The sequence below is a fragment of the Sinocyclocheilus grahami genome, unplaced genomic scaffold (assembly GCF_001515645.1).
Source record: "Sinocyclocheilus grahami isolate Dianchi unplaced genomic scaffold, SAMN03320097.WGS_v1.1 scaffold16.1, whole genome shotgun sequence".
Lineage (NCBI taxonomy): Eukaryota > Metazoa > Chordata > Actinopteri > Cypriniformes > Cyprinidae > Sinocyclocheilus > Sinocyclocheilus grahami.
Window position 1 is genome coordinate 1,504,819 of NW_015505195.1, and position 11,434 is coordinate 1,516,252.

Genomic DNA, 11,434 nt, shown 5'->3' on the forward strand with positions numbered 1-11,434 from the left:
TATATATATATACCCACACAAACACAGTTAAAATAAACAAAATAAATAATATAAGTGTATCATGTATCTTATATATAGGGCTAATATGTCATTTTAAGAAATTATAAGTGCATATTTATGTATTTATTTTATTCATATTTATTTATTCTATTATTCTAAAGAATGCAAAAAGTTTTAAGCTTAAGGTTTATTTTAGGTATAGACATCTATAGTAAACTATAGACATCTATGTAAATGTAAATGTTTGTGTACACGTGTGAACTCACATTTTTGCGTGGAAAAGTGGTAAGCAATTTGAACTCGTCGGATGGGTAGCCCTTGGAGGCAACAAAGTCGAACAGGACCTGGAGTTTACAGCTGCCCAGAAACAGCCTTTCCAAAAACTCTCCGCTTGGTGTCCGGATGCGCAGCTTGCTGATTGGCTCTCCACCTTCCTCATTGGGCTCTGGAGGCAGGGCCTGCTCCAATGAGAGACGGATAGCCTGCGCAAGGGACAGCAAAACGGTAACATTACAAAAAAATAATCGATATGTATCTCATGAACGAACCACTTTATAAATCTCCTGTTTTGAATATGAAGATTTATTGAACATTAAAATGACTATAAAACTACATTATTGTACCACATAATATATATGTGCATGGATCAAATGAAACTGCAACACGCAAGTCACACGTCCATCGTCCTAAATTTAGCAGTCCATCACAGCTTGAACGTGCCACAAAAAAACAACAAAAATCTTTCCATTTTGCACGTCATATAAAATATCACACTGTAAAAAAAATGAGTCAAAAGCGAGGGACGGGGAGGGGAACAGTGAGAAGGCGCATACACTTTTAAAGAGAACGAGCGAAAGTGAGAGGGAGAGGTGAGGGAATTGTGCCGTCTCTAGTGACATGGAGCACGACCTGCCGCTCCTCTGGGCTTTTCAACTCCAGCTTGTTGTTCCTGTTGTGACACTGGGCAGCATATGCTGTGACAACACACAAAGGCTTTATTTACACACCATAATGCAATTATATTTCATCAAAGTGTACAACAGTAGCTCATTAGCAGCAGGTGGCTTGTGTGAGCGCGTGCCGGCCCCGCTCCCTTAGGTAGGGACCGCATTTAAAAAGCCCTCTGGGGGTCGAACGGCGTCTCTCCCCAGCCCTGCTCGGGATGTATGTGTGCACGTTTGTGTCTGTGTGTTTCCTGGTCCCTGTGCACAAAGGGCACTAAGGAGCATCCTTTTCACTGCGCTAAACAAACAGAGTGTGTGTGTAGCACCTGACGGCAGAGAATAATGACATCACCACTCCCCCTCGGCCTTTCATGCGCTGTCTGGGTCACAAAAGAGTCCAAATCACAGAGTATTTCCCTTCTCTACTTCTCTATACACTATGCTGATTGTTTCCCTCCAGTGCGCCCATTGTTGCCACAGACCCACCGAGGTGCTGTGGTTTGGGCGTGTGCGAGGGTGCGCGCGTGCTTGGATAGACTCCAGGTGGAGAGCATCTTACCGCCTTGTTTACACACACACACAATGTCACAAAAATGACGCACGAGAAGAAACACAGATACACACATACAGCCAAACTGAAACAGCTGCTGAAAATCACAGAAATGAACATGTGCAGTTTAAATCTAATCTTTCACTTTAAGAGCAAGAGGTTAATTATGATTGTGAGAGAATCCAAACATCATCGAGATGTCATGAAACGTAACAGGTGACCTCTAAGGTGCAGGAATCGAAGATATGTCACCCGTTTCACAGCTTGGAGATTCACATCCAAAGGCGTGACCTTTAAACATGGAAGGGGGAAAAAAACAACGGTCATTTGGAGTTTAGCGCAGGTGATGTGCGTGTGTTTTTGTATGTGTGTTTCAAGCCTCTTCTCCCTTGGGTTCATTATAGACAGCAGGTGAAGAACTTCAGACCCTGCTCTCATTAAAACACAAGGCTGCTGCTGAGTTAACAGCTCACACACACACGGCACTGAAAACAGACCTGACACAATTACTTTGCCTCCAGGCCGTCTTTGTGTTTACCTCTCCACATTATGCCTCATATTAAAAGCTTTGTCCAAGATGAGCATTAAATGAAGCTAAAGTGAGCTATTGTGGGGGGATCGAATGTTTGAAGGTATATACTGTAGCCTACACACCACGTCCTGACATGAATGGTACCATGGAAATAAGAGATTGAACTAATTACATGCTTTTGTCGAAGCCTAAAAGTGACAAATTATCTCATATAGCTGCTTCACCTGAGCTGGTCCGGTTAGGATTTACTGCTGAATAAACAGACGATAATCTGGTGACACTGGTGTGGCGGCTTTTTGTGTTTTTTGTGAGCAAATATCTCATTAAAAATAATGTGTGGGGAACTTGTAAGCACACTAAATTAACAAGTACACTTCATGCTGCAAACTGTCTTTAGAAAGAGTGCTAGACCACACCATCTGTAATACATTTGAATGTCAATACGGTGGTATTGTATTCTGCTGATTAGCTGATAGGGAACGGGTATATTTGCTTACTCCTACATCTACAGGTGAGATTTAACTTTGCGTGACACTTTTTGATGCTGTCTTTGTGAGAGTGTCAGTGCTTTGACGTGCACCTGTCGTTTTGTACAGCTCGTATACGGGGCAATGGCGCAAACACTGCAGGACGCGGGCAGATCGCAAATATGTATGTGATTTGTGTAACAATGTAAACTGTGTTTGATGAGAGTGGTTACAACAGGACATGAAGCTTTATGACTGTCACTGCTATTTGTCATCTTATGAGGCATGAAATCCCATTTAAGTGACATGTTTAGAATATTTAACAATGTGAGTGAAACTGTCAGGTTTAAATTTGGGCTTTAAGCACGGGTGTCATTTTTGTGTGCATTTTTTCTGCTTCATTGGATGAGAAAGAGTGGTTTTAAAGATTTAAGATGTTTTTCCATCTCTCCCTTTCTAAGCATTATTGGCTCTTTTGAACCAATTAACTGGAACTAACTGGTAACGCAAAGTAATAGTAACATAATGCAGGAAATCAGTCATTTCTGGCAAACAAACAAAGCTTCACTGGGCTCTACACAGAATAAAACAAGGAAACTTAATTTTATGTGAATTCCAGTTCTTTACAAGGAAGGATCACGATTACATGGCCTGTATCAGGCAACTTCAAGGGTGAATTATTTAGGGTCACTCTCAGATTTTCTTCATTTCACCATCCCTTGAGCTTGTCATATAAACCGTGTTATTGAAACAGTCACCAAACCAGTGAAACTCCAAGTAAACCTCACCTCTCGTTCCTCCTCCTGCTCTTTCTTGATTCGCTCCTGACGGACTTGCTCTGCCTCTTCTCGCTCTTGTGCTTCTCTCTGAAAAAAAAAGGAATCAAATTAACTAACAACATACTATACTAAAATACCTAATAAGAAACGTACACAAACATTCAACAACTTTATATTTCATTATAATTCTAAATTAAATTAAAATAAATAACTTTAAATAAATAAAAACAAAGAAACAAAAAATCGGAGCAAAAAAGGAAATTAAATATTTTGCCAAACCTTTTTACGGTCAGCTTCCAGAGACAAACGATAAGCTTCATCCTGTTCTCTCTTGACCGTTTCTCTGGCTTCACGTTCATCCTGAAAGAAAAACGTGGGTGAATAAAACTAATGTCATGAACTAATCATCTAAAATTAGAAAAACAATGTTTAATTTCTGAAATGAATATGAACATTAATATTTATTTTTTATATGCAGTGGGATCCAAAAGACAAACTTGGAAATAAACAATAATAGATTTTGCTAAATTAAAGACATAATAATAATAATAATAATAATGTTTCAAAATAAGTAATTAAATAAACACCAAGGTTAGAATTTAATCAATTGGATTTATTTTTGGAGCTGTAAGAATAAGATTTTTGCTCTAATTTTTGGCCACTAATTGGAAAAACAAGAGGACACCGACCATGTGAACTAATTTGTCCAAAAAGTCTTTTAACTATTTATTAAAACTGTTTATCTGATAATATAATTAGGAAAAATAATATAGCTGATTATATAATTAGCCATATTTCTAGTAGTCTCAGAATTTATTTCTATTATCACTATATTTCTATTATCTACATCCTATACCAGATAGTCAATAAGAGCATGTCTATCCAGATAACAATCCCACTGGATCTTTGACGTATGAGATGGTTCCTCGTCATTGTCAGCAGTAATGGCCACATATTGAATACTATTGTATTGTCGGACACTCTAACTGGGGACGACTGAAAGAGTAGCTTATAGAAGTGAATGCATGGAGTTCCTCTACATACAATGGACAAACTCTTTTATTATTGTGAGTGTGTGTGTGTGTGTGTGTGTGGGGCTCCTGTTTGTTAAGACCCAGCTGCAGGTCTACCTGCTGAGACTGAAGACTGTGAATAACTACTGTTGCTTTTGTGCAGTCAGGCTTGTGCGATTGTCTGCGGCCGCTTTTAAGACTAAGGGTCTTTTCTCCTGGCTGGACTTTGTGTGGAAATGTGAAAGAGTTGTGACTACACAGAGCAGAGGAGAAGAAAAGGAAGGATAGAGGAGAGAAAGGAGGGATAGAGCACAGAGGCTGATCAAAGGAGAGATACATCCTCAAATTCTATTCAAACGAGCTCTAAAGTGTGTGAAAACCATGTTGTGGTATAGGAAGAGCTTGTAGGATGATGTGTGTGGTTCTCTATTTGTAAAGTCAGAACACTGAAACAATTCAGGTGAACTGAGATTACAAACAACTGGATCTTTTATCTGAGGGCTGGAAATAAGAACAAATATACGGCGACTTTTCTGAACAAATTGTGCTTTTGAAGAACTGCTCGTAAAAGGCAAAATCTTTCAAAAGGACTTTCAAAAGCCACTGTTATAATAAAGCAAATAATCATGAGAGGTCATGTTTTACACTGAATGTGCCATAGATTAGTGTTGTTAGATACATGGCATGTCAATGAAAACCTCTTAATCAAGGTTCAAAATGGAATGGCTTCTCACGTCTTTCTGGGTTTATGAAATGGCGAAAACAAACGTATTATGACAGAATAATTACATTTATTTTTACTAAAACAAATGAACATTAATGGTAGCTATTTTTCCAGCAGGTATTACAGATCATTATCCTAACTACATATAAAACTGAAAATAACTAAAGTAAAGTCAAATAAAGTTTAGGTGTTGTGACTGGTCATCATGTAGACATACAAATGTATAATTTTTAGTAGAATAAAAAAAAAATTGTGTTGTGACATGGGTTATCATGCAGATACACACATTTAAAACTTACAGTACAATTTATAGAAAGATAAAATAAACACTGAAAACTAAAAATAAAATAACATTAAATGTTTAGGTTAGGTACAGGTCATACAATTTACAGTCTCAGTTACAGTAAATTCAATAAAATTATTTCTATGATGCCCCTGACTAGCAAAATCAAGTAGCAGATCATAATTCATGGTTGTCATGTAAAACAATATATAAAATAATAATAATAATAATTATTATTATTATTATGGCATATCTAAGAATAATGACAAATATATTAGTTATTTTTAAATTTAAAGTTAATGACCAAATTTATAAGCAGTTTAACCTGATTATCTATTTACTCCATTTCCATCCTTCTACATGAATACAGTAAAACATTCTTTCAATTCTTGTCAAAAAGAAACAAAAGGCCAAGATGAAAATAATTAAACAGGGTAAAGAGTGTGAAAGCTTTCTCCCATGTTTTCACTCTACATACAGTGAGTCAGTGCCGTGACCTATAGTAGAGTTAAAGGAGCAAGTGTATAACTATTTTACCCCTGACTGCACAACCTCAGGTCATGGCACTCACTCATACACACAGAGGAATGCTGGTGTGATCCTGGTGGATGAGTGTGCGCTGTCGGGGTTTGCCTGTTGATCCAGACAGTGTATGTAAGGGGTGTACATCTGTCCATACAGACATGGACAGACACACACACACAGGTCACTATGAGTCACCTGACTGTACAGGGCAGGGATGACACACACACACACACACACAAGGACATTTCGGTTAAGGCCTTTAAAGGGCAAACCTAAACTGCCTCAAATGGCAGGCTGTTAGTGGTGGCACAACAACAAATGCTTTCAAACACTCCCACACATTTCTAAGGTGGCTCACTCATTTGTGTACAAACACAAGTTTAACAAAGAGTTTGGATTTGAGCATCACAAACATGATTTGAAATGCGCCGTTATCCCCAGCAGTTCACCTAGCAGCACTTCTATCAATAAATTCAATTAAAAACTAAGTCAATGCTACAATATTGTGTCCCTTCAAATCCATTTGTAGTTTGTTTTTTTTCTTTATTGTGAATGTGGAACATTCAGTGCAACCAGAGTAGTCCAACTCACAAAAAAATGATTCTTTTTGTTGAATCAAAAACATTTAATCCAACCAGAGTAGTCCAGTGCATAAAGATATTATTCTTATGAATCGATTCTTTTTGTTGAATCTAGGGCTGGGCGATATGACGATATTATCGTATATCGATGATGTCTCATAAGTATCGAGATGTCGATGTCATCAGTCAGGTAACAGACGATTATCGACATTATCAGGGGAAAAAAATGACAAATGATAAACCTAGTAAGTAGCAAAAAATATTTGACATAGTCCCGTAGTCACCATACAGGTTTTTTTGCATGCAAGAATTAAATAATTTAGTTGGAGGGTTGGAAATTGAAAAGCTATTCCAATTTCGGAAATCAAAACTGCAAAACTTTATAGTTTTGTTGCACACGGATGAAGACATAGGCTTCTCAGCTCACCCCTCAACATGCATGCGTTCAGAGTTTTGGCAGCCCAACACTGAATATTATATTGTGGGTGTTGTATTTTGATTCATAAAATAAAAATTATAAAAATGTAAATACAAAAATAAAATTTTAATTACTCTGCTTCCAATTAAATAAAGCAGTTATTTTTATTTAGTTAAAAATGGGCCGAAAGAGACCTTCGAACTAGTAGGCTACCAGAAAGGAAAAAAAAAAACCTTAACTTTTTTGCTCAGAATTCATTTTTAACCCCTGCATGATTTTAGTCATACATGATAAATATCAAATATGTTATAGCTTGACTACAAGTTTAAAAACAACGCTGCATTTGTTATAATTAAGGAAATTAAACTTACCATCATGAAATGTGTCTACACAGGCGATAATGCCAAAAAGAAAGAGAAACATCGGAAAATAGGCATATTTTATTCAAGACATTATTATATGACATCAACATGCATTTATCATTCTTACAATCACCGCCAGAATGTCCAACTTCCCCATGATGAACTTAAAATTGGGTTCTATTATTTTTCCTCAAAAGTTCTCCTCACAAAACGAAATTCATTTCAAACACAAATTTGATGAGAACAGAGTGGAAATTATTAGCAACACCAAAATAACAGCAAAGCTAATGTTTTCTGTTAGTTTAAGCACAAACTAAGAAAAGTAAAACCAAACTTTGTGGCAATAATTAAGACCAAACTGAACATGGTGTGTGTTTATGGTGCATGGCGGCAATGTTGTCTCAGCGGGGGCGGGGCGTGGTGGAGGTGGGGCTTAGGTAGACGATATTATCGGATATCGCAATATTTTTAAAGGCGATTATCGATAAGATATTTTTGACATATCGCCCAGCCCTAGTTGAATCAAAACATTCAGCACAACCATTGTAGTCTAATTCATGAAAAATTACTCTTACAAACATTTTCTCTTTTTGAGCTAGTCCTTTTAATTAAGTCCTTTTAGTTTAGACATAACTGAAATAGAGACATAACATAAATCTGACATAGAGATGGAATCACAGAGCCGGTGAATCAAAATTGAATTGAAATGTGTACTGATACCAAATCCTAGGGAGTAAATATCCCCATTTAAAAATTTTTGAGTACATTTTAATTTCTCCCCCCAAAAATGTTTTTTCAGTGAACAGAAAATGAATCAAAACTTGTCGTTTCACTTTCCAGCTAAGGACCAAATGTGTGAACTACATAAAGTGCAAAATATCTCCTCTGCGTTTCCTCTAGCACCCTCACTATGCCAGGCTCCCTTTTTGCATCCGTTCACATCACATTCCCTTCACAGCCAAACAGATTACAGCCATTAATTGCCACGAGGAGCAAACCATCAAGACGCTTCCAGCAGAAACCCCTAACCGTGTCAGAGTTATTCAAGCGCTCTGACTGAGGGAAGCAGAAATTTCACAGCCTAATGGAACAGATACAAATCGAAAATAACGTTTTTAACGGAACTTATTAATTGAGCTGGGAAACCGGCCTAATAGCAGAAGGAGACTGAACGAAACACTGAGTCTTGCAGAAGTATTCTCACACTGAGACAATGGCAAGGACTATGGCAATTATGTTGCTTTTCGTGATTAATAATTATTTAAAGCAACCCACGCAGGGGTGTGGACAGAAAAGAGAATGCTGGGACGAGGCAAGAAATGTCATGACTTATCAAATCATCGAGTCAATGTGCCGCAGGGCGACAGCAGCCTGTGTTTGTTTCCCACCAAACCACAGACACAAACATTAACACATGCAGGTGAAGAAAGATGACTAATTAGCTCAACTCAAGGAAGCGTGGACAGACACGTCATGACAGGTAACAAAAACATTAATAACTAGTGTTTTTAATTAGGCAGGAAGTTAATATCCTCTTGAAAGTTGCCACAGAGCATACAGCTTACAGAGATCCATTATTAGGAATAACCTTTCAGATATGCCACTTAAAAACATTATGCACTAGTTTTCAATTCATTTGAACAGATGGACACTTCTTGTTTCAGCTCTTTGTACATGCATTTGCTTGCAAACCTAGCATTGATTGAAACAATTGCATACTGCAGGCAGACATGACACACCAAACTCGTATCCTGCCAGCTTTGTGTCGACTTCACAAGCACAGGCCACCGCAAGCTAACATTACACAGCCAGTGAATTGTGCTTTTTCTTCCATGGTTTGTCTGAAGGCCAGACAAACACACAGAAGCAGCCGGAGTGTCTATTCTTACCACTGTGTGATACGCCGACTCATATGAGGCAGACAATGAGTGGTCATCTGCCCCAACATGCCCCTTTTTGTGGCCTAAAAATATGACTTTGAGGCACCTCTTTGCTAATCAGTCTCTGGTGTAGTGAATTACAAGTAGTGTGCACTGCATAATTTTTGGAAGAACTGAGTTTATGAAGTGCCATCTTAGAATTTGCCCAAATTAAGCAACTTAGCAGGCAGAATAATTAAGTTGACTATTTTTGCTTCGGGTGTGCGGCAATGATGCCTTAAGATGCTCATTTTTTATCTCACCTCATCTTTGATGTCTTCTTGCTGCTGTGCTGAGAAGATCTCCATGGCTCCCATGAGTCTCATCATAAGCTCATCCACTGTTGTGTTGCCTTCATCGCACATACAGAAAATAAACAACAATCAGACTGTAGCAGACTTATCTAATTTTGAAGTTTTTCATACTTTTACTACGCATTTCAAAATGTTTCAGTTATGAATGCAAACTAATGCCAAAAATATTGGCATTAGTTGAAATACAATACAAATACAAAAAAATATAATTTGTTGTGAGATTTAATAATTTATTAAATTATATTTATGTTTTATTAACAATCTAATTATGTATATTATTATTTATTTAACTATTTAATAATTATTATTTAATTTAGTTAAATATTGTTAAGTAATATTATTTAATTTAATATTATATATATATATATATATATATATATATATATATATATATATATATATATATATATATATATATTTTTTTTTTTTAATTAATTTAATATTATATATATATATATATATATATATATATATATATGCATACATACAAACACACACATAATTAATATATAATTAAATAATATATATAATAAAATAATTTAATTTTGTTCAATATTGTTAAGTGATATTATTTAATTTAATATTATATATATATATATATATATATATATATAAAATATGCGAATTATGTCTCTATTTATTTCTCTGTTTTTGCCTAACTAGGATTTACACAAGTTTCAGTTTGGATCCAGAACACCTGAGAAGAGATGATGCCAACCCCTCAGAAGACCTCGGATGATGCCAACCATGAAACAACATACAGAACTACCAAATTTCGCTATAAGTTTGATTGCATCATAATAATTGCTGTTAATAGTGTTCATCGTCTGTTTGATTACATCTTTAATTGATTTTTATGTCAATTTCAGCCATATGTACATTAACTGACAGTCACCACTGATAAGCTACTAAATATTGAAGAAACTTAATTTTCTGTAAAGTTGCTTTGCAACGATTTGTATCGTAAAAAGCGCTATATAAATAAACTTGAATTGAAATAATATAAATCGTCACACACATAATTAATATATAATTAAATAATATATATAATAAAATAATTTAATTTTGTTCAATATTGTTAAGTGATATTATTTAATTTAATATTATATATATATATATATATATATATATATAAAATATGCGAATTAAGTCTCTATTTATTTCTCTGTTTAAACTTGAATTGAAATAATATAAATCGTTATATATACATAATTATAGCCAATTATTTTTTTTTAATTGTTAATAAAAACTACAAATAATTTAATTAAATGAAATGAACCCTTGCAGAGAGCTTGATCGACAGGCGATCTGACCAATCATAACGGCAAATCTGCCATTTTGTCTGGCAAACAAACCAGACAGGAGAGTAGATTAACGTCGATGGACTTAAACTTGAAAAATGGTGTGTACTGACGTGTTTCTGCGGTTGAAACAATACCTTCTGATATTCATTCATGTTTATTTTGTGCTATAACTAGTAAAGAGGAAGAGATGATTGGTTCACATGCTGCTTGATATTAGGTGCTACAGTGATCGGTCACGACACATTAAAGAGCCACTGAACGGTATTTATTGTTTGAATTTCTTAAAAAATATAAAAAATAAAAAAAAAAGAGAAATTTTGAAAGATGACACTTCCGTAGCAAAATTAACCTGCTCTGTCTTGTCTGTCGGTGTGTTGTCAGTTTTCTCTTTGCTCCACGATGTATTTTTCACCGCGTGAGAACATGATGTGTGGCGTGAAAGCTCCATGGTTTGTCGGATGTAGCAACAGTAACTAAGGGAAACGAGTCTTTGCGAATGGTAAATTGAGTAATTTGACCCATATATATATACAGTGGGTACGGAAAGTATTCAGACCCCCTTAAATTTTTCACTCTTTGTTATATTGCAGCCATTTGCTAAAATCATTTAAGTTAATTTTTTTTCCTTATTAATGTACACACAGCACCCCATATTGACAGAAAAACACAGAATTGTTGACATTTTTGCAGATTTATTAAAAAAGAAAAACTGAAATATC

At 35.7% G+C, this 11,434-nt stretch overlaps 1 protein-coding gene across 1 annotated transcript in view; it reads right to left on the minus strand.

Moving 5' to 3' along the window:
* faf1 (Fas (TNFRSF6) associated factor 1) overlaps positions 1-11,434 on the minus strand; it is a 78,903-nt gene that overhangs the window by 9,711 nt on the left and 57,758 nt on the right. Inside the window, exons 15-18 of the mRNA XM_016228726.1 lie at positions 9,361-9,449; positions 3,552-3,632; positions 3,282-3,359; positions 267-482 (exon numbers count right to left, since the gene is read on the minus strand). Coding sequence (XP_016084212.1) covers positions 267-482; positions 3,282-3,359; positions 3,552-3,632; positions 9,361-9,449 — 464 coding nt within the window. The remainder of the gene's footprint in view (positions 1-266; positions 483-3,281; positions 3,360-3,551; positions 3,633-9,360; positions 9,450-11,434) is intronic.